This window comes from Heterodontus francisci, chromosome 23 (assembly GCF_036365525.1).
Source record: "Heterodontus francisci isolate sHetFra1 chromosome 23, sHetFra1.hap1, whole genome shotgun sequence".
NCBI classification, from domain to species: Eukaryota; Metazoa; Chordata; class Chondrichthyes; order Heterodontiformes; family Heterodontidae; genus Heterodontus; species Heterodontus francisci.
Genome location: NC_090393.1, coordinates 42,133,012 through 42,149,582, shown reverse-complemented (window position 1 = coordinate 42,149,582; position 16,571 = coordinate 42,133,012). Strand labels below are relative to the sequence as shown.

The window sequence follows — 16,571 nt, the reverse complement described above, 5'->3', positions numbered from 1 at the left end:
GAAGTAAAATAGAAGTATCTCTATGATCTTCCAATCAATCCAATTCCTCCCATCTCATATGGCCCAATGTTCTCCACTAGGCTTCATGAACATTATTGACTTTGGACCTCTTGGCTGCTCCAACCCAGTTAAGACTCAGTATTCTGAAGCTAGACATAAAGGATGTGCATGCATCAGACACAGCATGACTTTGCCCTTGCTCCTTGCTCCAACAAACATCCTGGGCATTAATGCTCTCTCCCTCTGGGCTTTACTACGCACTCTGTCTTGACTTTATTTCCCACTCCCTCTGGGCTTAACGCCCACTCCCTCTGGGCTTAACGCCCACTCCTTCTGTCCTAGTGCATGAATCGCAAAAGGTTAGTATGCAGGTAGAGCACGTAATTAGGAAAGCTAATAGAATGTTATCATTTACGGTGAGGGGAATTGAATACAAAAGTAGGGAGGTTATGCTACATCTATACATGGCATTGGTGAGATCACATCTGGAGTACTGTGGTACAGTACTGGCCTCCTTATTTAAGGAAGGATGTAAATGCGTTGGAGGCAGTACAGAGAAGGTTTACTAGACTAATACCTGGAATGGGCAGGCTGTCTTAAGAGGAAAGGTTGGACAGGTTAGGCTTGTATCTGCTGGAATTTAGGAGTAAGAGGCGACTGGATTGAAACATATAAGATCCTGAGGGGTCTTGACAGGGTGGATGTGGAAAGGATGTTTCCTCTTGTGGGAGAATCTAGAACTAGGGGTCACTGTAAAAATAAGGGGTCGCCCATTTAAGACAGATGAAGAGAATTTTTTTCTCTGAGGGTTGTGAGTCTTAGGAATTCTCTTCCTCAAAAGGTGGCAGAAGCAGAGTCTGAATATTTTTAAGGCAGAGGTAGATAGATTCTTGATAATCAAGGAGTGAAAGGTTATTGGGGGTAGGTGGAAATGTGGAGTAATCAGGTCAGCCATTAATTTATTGACAGGCGGAGCAGGCTCAAAGGGCCGAGTGGCCGACTCCTGTTCCTAATTTATATGATCGCGTGTATGTTTACCATCCACTCCCTCTGGGCTTTACCATCCACTCCCTCTGGGCTGTACTGCCCACTCCCTTCTCACTGATTAAACAAATAGAAAGCAGAGAAACTGATCAGTTTAATGAGAAGCTACAAAAGATTTAATCAGTTTATAGTGTTATAGGATAAATAAGTGATTTTAAGACGTAGAAACCAGTATATATATTTCAAAGCAATAGAAAGAATCATGGATGAATGATGGTTGGACTCCATACAAAATTAAACAAATCTCCAAAGCAAATATTAGAGAAGACATTTAAAAAAAAGTTGATTTGATTAGACAAAGTAGAGGAAAAAGTGGGTAACAATGTGGATTAATTTTATTATTCAGATAATTATTTTAAAATGATTGTTAATATTAATGTTCAGGAGAAATATGACAAGAGATTGACCACTATGCTAAAGTGTCATATGAAACTTCCTTTATGATGAAAAGTTTGAAATGACCCCCATCAGTTGTAACCATTCTGAAGATTGCACATATATTTGCATCCCTCTTTGAGTGACATTTTGGTGTGGTCAATACATTCCATTATAATATGATCAGAATATATTATAAGGGGCTGAATTTTATTGGCGGCGGCAGGCAAACAAAATGCGGGCCACACGCCACAACGCCACTGCGATCTAGCGCCCGGCGGCTCATCGTCCACTGGGCAGTCTGCACCCTCCCCAATCACATGACCGGGACGGGGTCGGCGTTGCCCACAAAGGTGTTAGTTGCCTCTGTGCAGGTGCGGGCGCCTGTCATTTTTAAAGGGCTGCCAGACCTGCACAGTTGAAGCTTGTACTGCCCACCATCCTGCACCTCCCCCTCCCCGCCCCCCACCCCCCCCCCCCCCCCGAAACCTCCCACAAAGCACTATGAATTGAATTTTGGCCCATACCCCTGCCCCAATACAAAGAAAATAAATGGCTGCCCCATTCCCCCCCACAAAACATTTGTATTTAATATGTGACCTCTCTTCCACGCCACCCCCCCCCCACAATTGCACAAAGTGCAGAGGTCACCCATTCCCCCCTCCCTTACACTACACATGCAGATTTGACCCCATTTATCCCACCAACTACACTAAAAATCCTAAGTTCCCCCCTTTCCCCACCTTGGCGGTGCCAGCTTCCCTTCGACGGGAAAGTGAAAGCGTGAGAGTGCTGGCTGCTGCATGCAAAATTACGGACAGCTGGCAAGATCGCAGTGAAAGGTCTATTAAGTTATTCATGAGCTTTATTTAAATATTTAAAGTTGTGTCCCATCGAGCGGCGGGGGCGGGGGGTGGGGTTGCGGGTGGTGGAGACGGGGTGGGCGGGGCCACCACGGAACCTCGCTGCTGCCAGGAAGATCGGGCCCGGCAATCCCTGCATGGGCTCCATGGTGGGCCGCTGCCTCAGCGATCTTCTACCCCCCGCCACGGAGCCCAACATCAGGAGCTCAATAAAATTCAACCCAAGGTTTTTTTTTAAAAAATAAAATACCATGTAAGTAAGGTACTGGGTGTTCATAACATAGCCTAATTAAGGTCACAATAGCAATTATGCTTGTTTATGCATTTTGTATTGGGTAGATATGGCTTTTAAACATTTTAATACTGGGATCCTTTTACATTGTAATTGATCTTTTTATGCTCATGCAGGAAAATTTTGTATATGTATCTGTCTCTCCCTTCTGCTTCTGTACCATTTTAATTGGATCTTGCTATTTCTCTCTGTCTTTCTGTCTGCTTCCACTCTTTCAATGTGTCCTCTTTGTTCGTGTGTCTCTGTATAGTTCGCAAACATTTTCTCTCATCATCATCACCGTCATGACTTAGATTAAGGAACTGCATCTAAAAGTATTCAAATTTGCACATAATTACCAAATTGGGAGCAGTGGCAAATATGAACGTGCACAAATGTGCAAAACTCAGTTCTGATGAAAGGTCACGGACCTGAACCATTAACTCTGCTTCTCTGTCCACAGATGCAGCCAGACCTGCTGAGTATTTCCAGCATTTCTTGTTTTTATTTCAGATTTCCAGCATCTGCAGTATTTTGCTTTTATCTATTAACAGGACTTGCCTCTTGGTGTTACAGTAGCAGAGTGAGACTGGCATGTAGTCACATGACTACATCCTGGCACTTAGCTCAGTAGCATACTCAGATCGTAAAGGTACATTATTCTTAAAGGCAATAACACAACATCATTGAGGTCTCGAGGCAGGGGAGTGAGCTTGGGCTATTTGTTGGTATGTCACTAAAATCATTGGCAAAATGTTCTCAGGCTTTTAAAAAAAAAAACGCACTCAGATGATTGGGGTGCATAGCAATGGGTATAATGCATAAATCTAGAGAGGCCATTTTGGAACTGTATTTGGCTCTGGTGAGAACACGTCTGGAATGCTGCATTCAATGTTGGCCTTCCTATTTCAGAAAAGGGTATTGAGTTATTGGAGGGAGTACAAAGAAAGGCTACATGTTTGATCCCAGAACGTGAAGGAAGGATGTATGAGAAAAGATCATTACCCTGGATCCTTTCCCTCTTGAAAAGAGAAGGTTGAGTAGATGTATGATGGAAGTGCTTACAATTATGCAAGGTTTGGACAAATTGGATACAAGTACACTTTTCTGCTATGTATAGAATTAAAGCACAAGAGGTAATTTTTACAAACTAAAGACAATAAATAGGAAATGCAGGACAGCATTTTTTATATAAGAGTCGTAAGTATGTGGAACAGAATACTGGCATGGGTGGCAGTACCAGAAACCATAATGGGTTTCAAGAAAGAACTAGTCGGGTTCACGTCAATAAATGGGATTCAGGGTTATTAGAAATGCAAAAAGAGAATACTGTGATGGATCAAAGATCTTCTGTCTGAAACTGTTGTTATGTTAACACATTTCTGTCCTTTGTTCTATGCTCTCTCTCTGACAGTTGCATTTCTTCACCTCTAATTTCATTATCTGTATACTTTTTCCAGGTAGTTTTCTTTGTGTGCCCATTCATTCTCATTTTCAATCTCTAAACTCTTTCCACTTCCTTCTCATTGATGACTGACACTAACCAGCACTGAAATTACACTTGCATGGCGACCCACGGAACATTAGTGTTATGCATAAAGAGTCCTGAGAAAGGAACGCCATGTTTGTGTATGTGTCAAGTGGTGATAAACATCCAGAACAAAGGCCTGGCTAAAAGATGCCAATTCTAGGAATGGAGCAGAAGGAAAGCCCTAAGTGCCTGGGAGCAAGGCAATCCTGTGACTGCCCAGGCAGACCAGGGACAGCTAGTAGTAAAAATGAGGGTGGCGGAGAAGAGAAGGGGGATGAATAATAAAGTTTACTATGGGTCAAATTATTAAACATGCTAAGAGGAGTGAAGGATTCAGAGAGGGGGCAAGTGAACTGCTGGGCCCATTGGCTGTCCCGCATGGTTATAAGGGAATTAATTGATATCTTTTTTGGCACTGAGACTTTTGAGAGATCGTGAAATGCACTGTGTGTGCTATTGCATGTTTTTTAATTGCCTCCCCAGAAAACATCCAGTCAGCATGTTTTGGATCCTCTGGATACTTACAAACATTTGCATGTCTTGTAGTCACATCCAATTTAGTTGTGGTGAGTGAGCTTGGGTTTAATTGAGGGAAACTAGATTAACCAAAACTTGCTGAACCAAATCCATATTATTTGTATTGGAATAGATGGGGAAAAAGTAGGTGATACTTGTCATAAGGCAACTAACAATTGTGGTGAAGGACTGGGTAAAGGAAAAGAGAGAAAAGCTTGCATTTATGTAGCACCTTTCACAACTTCACAAAATTCCAAAGCACTTTACAGCCAATGAAGTACTTTTGAAGTGTAGTCACTGTTGTAATTTAGGAGGCAGAACAGGCAATCTGCTCACAGCAAGGTGCCACTAATAGCAATGTGACAATGAGCAGATAGCCTGTTTTAGTGGTGTTGGTTGAGGGATAAATATTGGTCAGGACACCAGGATAACTTACAACTTCAATATATTGTCGTGGGATCTTTCACATCTACCTGATAGTTAAGACGAGGCCTCGGTTTAATGAGCCATTCAAAAGACAGTATCCCAGTGCAGCACCCCCCACAATAGAATATTTTGGAACGCAAGGTGTGCTACTCCTATAAGTGTCCGAAGCCTGATTAACACATACAGATAACGGCAAAGCAAATGAAGCTACCTCGTTGCTCAACAGTTGAGCAATCGTGAGAAGCAAAAGAAGACTCTCAGAAAAGAAGTTTTTGAAAGTCAACAACAATTTCGTATGTTCAGCCATCAAGGTCATTTTCACATACCATCGAGAGCAGGAATTAAAAGAAAAACAATGTGGCCACCTAATAACAGTGCTTAAGTTACAGTCAACAAACAAAGGCTTTCTTTTGTGAAATTAATGAAGTTATTACACATAGTAATTTTAAGAAATGATGTGTTTTTTTTGTCCTCAAAAGCCTTTCATATGTTAAGTTTGTGGTACTCTGCTGTTCAAAGAGTCACTGCTTACAATTGAAGAGAAAAGACAATCTGGTTCTACAGTCCTGAGCCCTTCTCTCTGATCAATTACATGATTCATTCCTGATGGTGCTTGTGTTGCTATTACTTTGTTCCAATTCCGTGATTTCATCAATCATTTGTGATTATTGTACTGCGTTTCCTTGTTTTCAAATTAACCCCTTGGTCTACTTCCACTAGTCTCAGACTGGTAGTGAGATCAGACTGCTTGCAATTTATGATTAGGACAGACAGTAAACTGATTCCAAGCCATCTTTCCTTTTCAGCTTTGAAAAGTAGCAAAGTGACAGCAGAAGCATTATTGACCTCTTGCCTTGGCATGTGAGTTTTTTTAGTGGAAGAGTGCCAATAGGAGTCACATTGGCAGAGGTAAGCTGTGATCATTGTTATTCCAAGCCTATACCATAGGATTATGCAGCTGCTACTTTTAATGGGGCTGTTGTTGAACGCCAATTCCATTTGCTATTGCTAATTGTGGTGTGGGCATAGTTCTTCTGGTTCATCATAGGGTTATATGGTGACTCACGCCATGGAGTAGCTGTTGCTTTTCTAATTTTTAGACCTGGCAAGGGATTCACATTCTTTAAATAATGATGTTTGAACTGGAACACCAATGGGCTCAAGAGAGGTAGCAGGCACAGTCTTTGAAGAGGGAATAACAACAGTATTAGGAACAAGGCCATTGCAGGAATTTCATTTCAGGCCTTTGATTCTAACCTTGGAGTAATCGCAAACAGTTGGACTGAGTTTTGATGAGCACACTTGTATCCGAGTAGTCTGTGAACTTGTTTTCTTATGGTGGAAAGATATTGCAGCAATGTTACTGCCACTGGAGGATTTGGGATTTCAGCCTCCTTACACTGCATATTCTGGTCAAATATATTCAAAACTAAATGTGGTAAATGCTATAAACAGAAAATAATTGGAATATGCTGCAGGCCATCCGGCATCTATAAAGAGAAACAATGGCTGGATGTTTTAGGTCCATGATCTTCATCAAAACTGTAGATGAAAAGATAAGCCAAATTATTCTGTCAAGTTTGATAGCAGCACCAATTATAAATTCCTTCCCGGCACTATTGCTTCTTGCCACCATACTTTCCCCACGTTTCGGTGTTTATGCTAATTGAAACTAATTGTAATGGCGTAACTCCGACACACTTCCGGTGAAGTTACAAGGCGGAGTGGCAGCAGCTCTGAGGAAATTCCTGGCCAAAGTTGCTCTGCTTCCCTTCCGTCTGTTAGACTAACCCAATCTGTTGAGATGTAAATCTATCCAACACTTCATAGTTTAGATGCACAGAATAAGATTTGTTTTTCCAAAAGTGCTTAAAATATTGTTGCATATAAAATCATGCCTCTTTTTGTGTCAGTGCAAAATCTAGCATCCTCTTCTGAGTGCTTATGTTGGTGGTGGTACAGTGGACTAACAATACTTGGAGGCGGCCTGGGATCTTATAACGCGGCATTGTAAGCTGAGGTAAGCTCTAAAACGTGAGGCCTAATGACACTGTTTACAGTGCATTTTAGCTGGAGTGGTTTTAACGCTCATCTGAGAAATTACACTTTGTAAATGCACAAAATTGCAAAGATGGGAAAGGAACCTTGCTATCAACAAGACTGAAAGCTTGAACATGCTTCTGCGTGTGGAATAGAATCATAGAAGGTTTACTGCACAGAAAGAGGCCACTTGGCCCATCATGTCTGTGCCGGCCGAAAAACGATCCACCCAGTCTAATACCACCTTCCTGCATTTGGTCCGTAGCCCTGCAGATTCTGGCACTTGAGGTGCATATCCAGATTCCTTTGGAATGAGTTGAGGGTTTCTGCCTCCACAGTGAGTTCCAGAGCCCCACCACCCTTTGGGTGAAAACAATTTTCCTCATCTCACCTCTAATTTGTTGAACTTGGCACACTGACAGGTGCAACAGAACCAGACTTAATTTTTCTTTTGGCCTGTCTCTCACTTCCAGCAGTGCATAACACAGTATGCTGAGTGGTCATGCAGCCGGTTAGGAATTTAATTTCAGTGAGGATTTACATTAAAGAAAAGGCAGCATACTCATTCCTCCCCATGTTTCCAGCCTACAGTGGCTCAATCCCTGCCAGATCACTCTGGCCTTTTATTACATTACTTGTAGGTCTCCCATCCTATTGCAGACAATGGACTGGATTTTATCCAGCCAGCAAGAGTGGGAGTGGAGGCGTGGGGTGGGGGGAAGTTATTACGGACACGTTGGTCAGGAAACCTATTTATTTATTTAGAGATACAGCACTGAAACAGGCCCTTCTGCCCACCGAGCCTGTGCCGACCATCAACCACCCATTTATACTAATCCTACATTAATCCCATATTCCTACCACATCCCCACCTTCCCTCAATTCCCCTACCACCTACCTATACTAGGGGCAATTTATAATGGCCAATTTACCTATCAACCTGCAAGTCTTTGGCTGTGGGAGGAAACCGGAGCACCTGGCGAAAACCCACGCAGTCACAGGGAGAACTTGCAAACTCCGCACAGGCAGTACCCAGAATTGAACCCGGGTCGCTGGAGCTGTGAGGCTGCGGTGCTAACCACAGTGCCACTGTGCTGGCTGAACCTGACATTGGTTCCGGATTTTGTCAGGGGTGGGAAAATGCCAAAGAGACATTGCTGCCCTGACGTGGTGGGACTGTAAGTTAAATTGGTGAACAGGTAGTTATATTTGCATCGAAGAGATCGCAATTTTATGGGGGGTCTTAAATTTAGACAATAGCGCACAGGGATCATCTGCCTTCTGATACCCAGCCATTTAAAGTGGTGGCACCCGAGGCGAGGGCTCAGTGATGCCACGGCAAGGCAGCCATGGGGTGCAGAGGATCAGGGAAGGGGGGAGGGGAAACCATTGTCGGCCTGCAGTGCTGGGCGCTCGCATGGGTGGGCACTGAGGGGCATTAGCGCGTATTATGTGGGGAGTAGCAATGATGAGGGCCCAAGGAAAGTTTGTCTCTGCAAGGAAAGCACTTTGGAGGGTTACTGATCAGATGGCACGGGTCTCACACGCCCCGACTCTATACAGCCTCGTGCCATGCAGCAGCAGCTCATAGGGAGGAATGGCCAAAATCTAGCTGGACCCGCCCATGAAGTTCCACAAGGAGAGCGCCAGCAGCCGGCTAAGTCAAGAAGGGTCTACCCATACCAGAGTGTATCCCAGGCTCAACTCGGCTACCTCCAAATATCCAAGCGGCCGTGTCAGCAAAGGCTGTAACTCTCCAGGGAGGCTGTCATCCATTTATGTGCAATGCTGCAGGATGAGTTGCGACCCATGGGCTTCAGTGGAAACCCAATTCCCGTGGCCCTGACGATCACCACGGCACTCAACTTCTACACGTCTGGTTCTTTCCAGGGATCCACTGGGGACATGTGTGGGGTCTCCCAGGCAGCAGCCCACCGTTGCTTCAAGGAGGTGATCAATGCCCTGTTCAAGAGGGTCGGCGACTATGTGCACTACCAGACCAACCCTGACAGTTAGGCCAAGAGGGCCATCGGATTCAGGGATTTCACTGAATTCCCCCAGGTGTCAGGTGTTATCGATTACATGCATGTGGCCATCAAAGCTCCCAAGGACCAGCCCACCGCCTTCATTAACAGGAAGGGCTTCCATTCTATCAAACTTCAACTGGCGTGCAACTACCGAAAGCATTTCCTGTAGGCATGTGACCGCTTCCCAGGAAGCAGCTTGGTGACATCAGGGATGGATTCTCGGGGACAAGGGCTATCTACTGAAGACATGGCTACTCACACTGTGAGGGACCCTTGCAACGCAGCAGAGGAGAGATACCCCCAACAATTGCCAATGCTGCACCCAAGTGACCATCGAGCAGGCTATTGAGCTGCTGAAGATGAGATTCTGGTGCCTTGATCAATCCGGTGGAGCCCTGCACAATCCAGCACTGCAGACAGGGGAGGCCTTACATGAAGAGGATGAGATTGATTGCCAGTCCTCATCCGATGAGGAGGATGTGGAGGAGGAGGCCAAGCAGGCAGCACTGGATATTGAACCTTTTGCACCGGAGGCCAGGCACATTAAGTGACATGCAATGGAGGCTCAGGACAATCTCATACATACCTGCTTCCTGCCAACATGATGGCCTCTACAAATTAACAATACTCACCTCACTGTATTCTATCTGTCACCTCCTTTCTATCGCAAATCCATGCCTAGCTTCACCACGCACTCTGACACATCTGAGACGCTTACCAAACATGGCCTAGGCTACACAGACAACCCATTGAGCAAGGGTAGAGGTTGCATTTCAGAATTCAGGCATGAAAAATGAACATTTCACAAAAATGAATGTGATCTCTGGGTTTATGACACCAGTTGCAGGAAGCAACACTAAGGCTTCAATTAACACCCTCGTGAAGCTCCAAGTGTGTCGAGGTGCTCTTTTTACATTTTTGTGTACTTCTACGCAATGTGACCTGTGCGCTGGCAACTGAGGTGGAGGCAGGATGCTGATCAGGCTGTCACTTGGCCTTGGATGACTTTTGCGGATGTCCTCTGGGTGCCTGAGCCTTGAAGGGCCCCAGCTTCCTGAGGGTTTCCTGTACAAGTGCAGGAGTCTCCTCAGTCATCACAGCTACTAGAGCTGGGGTCACTGGCGGAGGGACTGAGGAGCCACAGTCCACACTCAGAGCACCCTGAGGGGAGCCTCCAGCTGTGGAGGTCAGCCTCTCCTCCCCACTTTACAGGCTCACTTGAACCTCCCTGCTCACCAGAGAAGGATGAGGACCTGGAGAAGACTCCAGGCGCCTCACCCTACTCTCGCCTTGTCACTGCTGCATTGAACTCATGGCCAAGGCGATGGTTTGAGGGTCTGCTTGCATCTGTGGGATCTGGCTCTCCATGAGGGTCGCCAACCTCCCAATGGAGGAAGCCATGTGCTCGCAGACCTGAGATACGGTAGCACTCATGGCATGAATGGACTGCTCCATCATCCGTTCATGGCTGTGCGTTGCCTCGGGCAGCTCTGCCAGGTGTTCTCTCACCTCTCCAGCATGCTCTGTGCTGCTGACACAAGAGGCACGTCATCAATCGACGGCTCAGCATGGGTCTGGCCACCCACAGCCTCCATCAGCTGCTCGGGTGTGTGTGGGGTACTCTTACCAGATTGTGACCCTGAATCTAAGCCCGAGCGCGTACCCACTGAGGTGAAAGTATCTGCATGGTGAAAAGTGCAAGAGAATGATGTGACGGTGCATCCTCTGGCTCCTCCTTGTCCTCCGAGGTCGATGGCAGACCCCCTGACGCAGCAGCTGCGCTTACATCCAGCGTATGACAATCTGCATGAGAAAACACAACATTTGTGGGTTAGGTTGCTCAGATTTCCTCATGCCAAGCATGCATGACGTGGATCTCCAGAAGCATGATGGAGGACACGTGATCACAATCCTCACTCTCTTGGGTGGACACCCCAGGTTCACTGACTGCAATTGCATGGCTGCCCTGGGCCTCCGCTAGCTCCAGAGCCGCCTCCTCAGTTGACGTCAGAGGATGCATATCAGAGATCCGTCCACCAGTCCTCAAGGTCTCCCTGGTGTTATGGGTCTGTTTCTTCTGCAGATGGAAAGAGAGGTATGGTTAGACTGCAGGAAGGGCAACAGAACAGTTATGCTAGTGACAGCCCCTCATCCCCTGATTGGGTTTCCAACATGGCTCCTCCCCAAGTCCGCTCTCAGGAGACATAATGGGGGTGAGCGGTGAAAAAAGGTGGCTGGTGCCGAGAGGCAGCCATACATCTGCCAGGACATGATGATGCCTCACCCCCTGGCCACCGCCATTGTGGTCACTCCCTCCCCATGTCATGCTCCCTCCAGCGTAGCCACGTGCAAGCCCCAAAGAAGAAAGAGATATAGAGGATTCACCTTGGCAGAGTGAAGGAGGTCATTGACCAATGGACCCAGATCTGGGGTGACTCCCACGGCTGCTGACCTCCTCTGTGATCTCCATCCTGGCTTGTTTGGTCAGGCAGGAAGATCTCTTCTTGTGATATCTTGGAAATGGAAACTCCCACCTTTCCTTTGCAACCTGGAGGAGAATCTCCAGGGAGGCATCACTAAATGGTGAGCCAGATCCCACAGATGCATGCAGACCTGCAAACGATCGCCTTGCCTTGGACATAGTCCCAGTTCTCTCCTGCTCTGTCAAGATGGTCAGCAGCAGTGGTGTAGCGGGTCCAGGAGTTAGAAAGGACATCAGAGGGGTTCAGCAGCACTCCAGGTTCGTTACCTCACTGAAAGTCAGCAGTATAAGCTGGCCTGGCAGTGCTTTAAAAATAACACCAGCACCTGTGTTGCAGTCATACGACACTGCCATGAGTGTCTCTATGCCCATCCCCGTCCTACGATAGGATGGATCCCACGCCTCCAGTATGTTAAGTGGATGTGATCGCAGTCAGCCGGACAGACGTGCCACATGCGACAATGGCACCTGCTTCTTGGGCCGTTACCCGGTCCCGCGACAGGCTGACAAAATTCAGCTGTTATGATCAGGTGAGGAGGGGTCACAAGGCTCCCCTCTTGTCCTTCCTCTTATTTGACTGCAACAGAATTTATTCCTTTAAACAGTGGATGTGCTTACCACTTCAGTGAGTGTTTTACCTTTTATCTTTGTTGTGATCGTAAAAGAACAAATCAGACAGATTTCTTGAGTTTAAGCAAGAAAGAGATGAGTTTATTATACTTAAAGATCTAAACCCGATGTAAAAATAAAATAAAATTACGCTACACATTCACGCACACACGCACACGAGAATCACACGCACACAAATAGATTGCAAAGTGATGAGGGGTAGAGTTATTGTTGGATTAGAGTCCAGAACAAATAAAAATTCATGCATATTCTGTGGGGTTGGATGATTCTGTTGTGTTCCTGAAGTCTTTGGCTGGTAAATGTGCAGTTTGTGGCTGGCCCACCTGGCTCAGGCTTTTCTTGTAGGCAGCATTGTAGGTGGCTTTCTTCCCCTGGTGTCTTTATCTTGGATCCAGCAACCAGCAGCTGGGCTTCGCATGTCCTCACCAGGCCTTCTGGGGAGAGAGAGAGCCCTTCTAGCTTCTGCCCAGAATGAGTCACTGGCTTGTCTGCTTTGTCCAAGGGAAACTCCCAACTTTCACAGAGATGGACAGATGGTCACATGACTTCCTCAATATATTGTCTGGAACCTTCCAATGAGAATGAAGTTTAGGAATTTCAGTCCCTCAGGCCTCAGGATGTTAATGTTTACATCTGGAAGGGTTGGCCCTTTCAAGGTTAATGTACCAAGATGGCTTTGAATGTCCGGCTAATGAAAGCAATCTTCTGTAGTTCACTCAATAGAGCAAGCCATTGTTTTGGGCACAGGCTCATCAGACATGTGTCTCCACTTTGAGGCCTTGGAATGTGCAAGGTGTTCAACTGCAAATTGCATGACCATCTTAGCTGCCACCTTTTTAAAAGTTAACAGTAGAATTCCAGTTCTTTCTGTTTCATTAAAAGTTTAATGTAGGTTTCCAATCAATGTATTAAAAAATCCTCCTTTGGCAAAGCAGGTTTTCTTCACACAGCCCAATGAGTTAAGACGTCTTCTGTCCACTGTGCATGTTAGTGAGTTGGATATCGAGCTAGAGGGATTGCATCGAAATTTTCAGATAATGCTAAAATAGCAGCCATAGTAAATCATACTGAAGACTAAAGGAAGCTGCAGGGATAGTGGTGCAGTGGTTAGCACCGCAGCCTCACAGCACCAGTGACCCAGGTTCAGTTCTGGGTCCTGCCTCTGTGGAGTTTGCAAGTTCTCCCTGTGACTGCGTGGGTTTCCGCCGGGTGCTCCGGTTTCCTCCCACAGCCAAAGACTTGCAGGTTGATAGGTAAATTGGTAATTGTAAATTGTCCCTTGTGTAGGTAGGTGGTAGGAGAATGGTGGGGATGTGGTAGGGAATATGGGATTAATGTAGGATTAGTTTAAATGAGTGGTTGTTGGTCGGCACAGACTCGGTGGGCCGAAGGGCCTGTTTCAGTGCTGTATCTCTAAATAAATAAATAAATAAATAGATATAATGGGGAGCATTTTAATGTTGAAGTACACATGGAATTAGGTGCAGGTGAGGTTGGTTAAGTTCACCAAAAATATCAGCGCATCTGGAAATCGTCTGTTACAACCAGGTGAGGAAAGGGTCTCAGGCCCCTCCTTTCACCCCTTCTCTGGTTTGATCACAAGAGGGTTTATCCTTTTAACACAGTGACTTAACTTACCACCTGAGTCAGCACTTAATCTTGTTCCTCTAACATAATTGCAAATGAACCAATCAGGCAGGTTTTCTTGAGTTTGAACAAGAAAGATGCAAGTTTATTATCCTCATCACTCTGAACTGGTTAAAATTAATAAAAGATGCTACGCATCCACGCCCACATTAACACAAGAGACACACACACACACAAATAGATTATAGAGGGGAAAAACAGAGTTGGGAGGTTAGATGAGAGTCCGTAATAAAAATGCAATTTAAATACTGAAGCTGAGTCCCAGAGTCCTTCGTTGAAGTTGTAGTCCTGAAGTCCCCACTGGGCCACGTGCATGGGTTGGGCTTGCTTCTCAGTTTCTTGAAGGCAGAAGACGGGCTTTATCCTTGTCCCCTAGTTGCTGACTTTGACGATCTGTAGACATGGCTTCCACCAGCTGCAGCTTGAGGCTTCTCTGGATCTCTGCTGGAGAGAGAGAGAGATATTCCCTTGCTGGATCTCAGTTACTGTCTGCTTTCTGAATCACCACTCACAAATTTCCTGAGTGACCCAAGTGGTTACACTATATGACCACCTCTTTGCATTTGAATGAGAATCTTCTGGAGGGGTTTCTGAGATTCAAGGCTCTCCCCTCAAGCTGTTCAGACATACTTAGTGGGGCAGGGGGGTAGGCTCTTTCAATGTAAATGGGTGTTGATGAATTTTGACGACCACAATGATAAGGCTATCCCAGGTAAGTAAATCAGAGAGCACGCTATTGTTCTGGCAAGGCTGAGTTAATCACATGTGTCTCCAACCTGATCCTTTGGTTTTCTTCATATGCAAATTGTACGTAGCCATTTTGGCTACTAGTTGTTCTGTTTTATTTGTAACAATTTCCAGTAAAGGTCTCAAGCAAAGTTCCACTTGACGAAATTAATATTTTTCCATCTGGCATGTGGGGTTTTCATCACAGCTCCAACTTGAGTGTTTGGGTTTAACTTAGGCATGTTTGGCTAGTTGCACATAACCCCCTTAGGAGAGGCAGGCTACCAATTTAAATATGCAAATTACGCAATTGTTGTGGTATTTCAACCTACTTACAAATTTAACAATGCAAACACAGGTTTTCCAGGCTTCCTGAAGCTTGCCATTGAAACAGAAACAGGCAAATGCTGCAATAAACAGGATGTACAAGCTAAAGCTCCGCTTCCTAGACCTCTCAGAAGAGCGGTACCTCTGGAGGCTAACATTGCCACGTCAGGTGGTGGCAGACACCTGCACTCTCCTTGAAGAAGACCTGCTGGTCCTCATTGCCATACATTCCGAGTGGCTGTGAAAGTGACCGCCACCCTCGACTTTTTTGCCTCAGGATCCTTCCAGGGCTCTGATGGAGACATATCTAGGATCTCCCAGTTGGCTGCCCACAAATGTATAAGGCAGGTCACTGATGAGTTGTTTTCCAGGGTCAGCAATCATGGTGACTTTGCCTATGATGATGCCAGTCAAAATGATCGGGCGCTCGAGTTTGCATTTCTGTCTGGCTTCCCACCTTCCCAGGGCATTATCAACTGGATGCAACTGGCAATTCACACACTTTCAGATCAACCAGAAGTATTTGTTAACTGTATGGGGTTCCACTACATCAATGTGCAGCTTATGTGCAAGCACAAGAAAGCATTGACGCAGGTGTGGGCCAGATTCCTAGGGAGCTGCTATGATGCCTTCATCCTACGGCAGTCCAAGCTCCCTGACCTCTTTGTACCTACAAGCATGCTTAAGGGGTGGGTATTCGGAGACAAGGGAGACCCTCTTCCGACTTGTCTGATGGCACCCCTGAGAAACTCAACCAATGAAGCCCAAGAGTGTTACAACAAAAGCCATACAACCACCAGATGTGTCATTGGGCAAGCAATCAGCTTTCTAAAGATGTGCTTCAGGAGCCTCGACAGATCTGGAGGTGCTCTTCAGTTCTCACCAGCCAGGGTCTCCAGAATGATCAACATTGTGCAGCAGCAAGGATTGGAGCTGCAGGAGAAACAAGGCACTGAGCACACGTTGTGGCCGAATCCAAGGAGGAAGAAGATGATGACTATGCCAGTGCAGCACCTGCCACTCAGTTGACTGCCAGGGATTCCCTTATAGCTGTAAGGTTTAACTCGTTACCACCACTGGACCTGTATAGCAATCACATCCAATGTCACTCAGATCACTGCCCCCCCACCGCCCCCATGCCCTCATTCCACCAATCCCACTGACACAAAGCAATCTTGCTTGCTACCAACCAACCAACGACCCATTACACATCCCCTCATTGGTCCCCATCAGTTCATGCCTTCCCATTCATCAACAAGCAATTGAAAATGTGAGTTGTCACCCAGCAATAGAATGAGAAATGAAATGAAGATCAGGTCTATGAATAGACAAAAAAGTGGCTGATGTAATTCAATATCAATAAATGTGAAATGGTACATTTTGTTAAAAACATAAAAGAGTAGAATGGGTGATGTGGAACTGCAGAGGGATTTTGGGGTTCAAATTCACAGGGCATGAATGGCAGCACCTCATCTGAATAAAGACATGAAAAAATATAATGTAATATATATATATATATATATTGGGTTTTATGGATAGATAAATCCATATGCAGTAAAACCTTAGTTAAGATCACAGTTTAAATACTATGCACAGTTTTGGGCTCCACACTATAGAAAGAACATAGCAGTAAATAGATTACATCAGAAATTCTCTAAGATGTTGT

At 45.6% G+C, this 16,571-nt stretch overlaps 1 protein-coding gene across 1 annotated transcript; it reads left to right on the top strand.

Moving 5' to 3' along the window:
- The first annotated feature begins 14,527 nt into the window (after nucleotides 1-14,527).
- Nucleotides 14,528-15,934, top strand: LOC137382922 (putative nuclease HARBI1). Its single transcript, XM_068055499.1, has 2 exons — nucleotides 14,528-14,564; nucleotides 15,183-15,934. Exons 1-2 carry the CDS (start codon nucleotides 14,528-14,530, stop codon nucleotides 15,932-15,934), a joined length of 789 nt encoding a protein of 262 aa, XP_067911600.1.
- The last annotated feature ends 637 nt before the right edge of the window (nucleotides 15,935-16,571 follow it).

Excerpts from the sequence above, each read along its gene's own strand:
- LOC137382922 (XM_068055499.1), top strand. The coding sequence starts at position 14,528 with ATGAATTTTGACGACCACAATGATAAGGCTATCCCAG. Across the intron at positions 14,565-15,182 it reads CAATGATAAGGCTATCCCAG|GATCCTTCCAGGGCTCTGAT; the intron begins GTAAGTAAATCA and ends TTTTTGCCTCAG.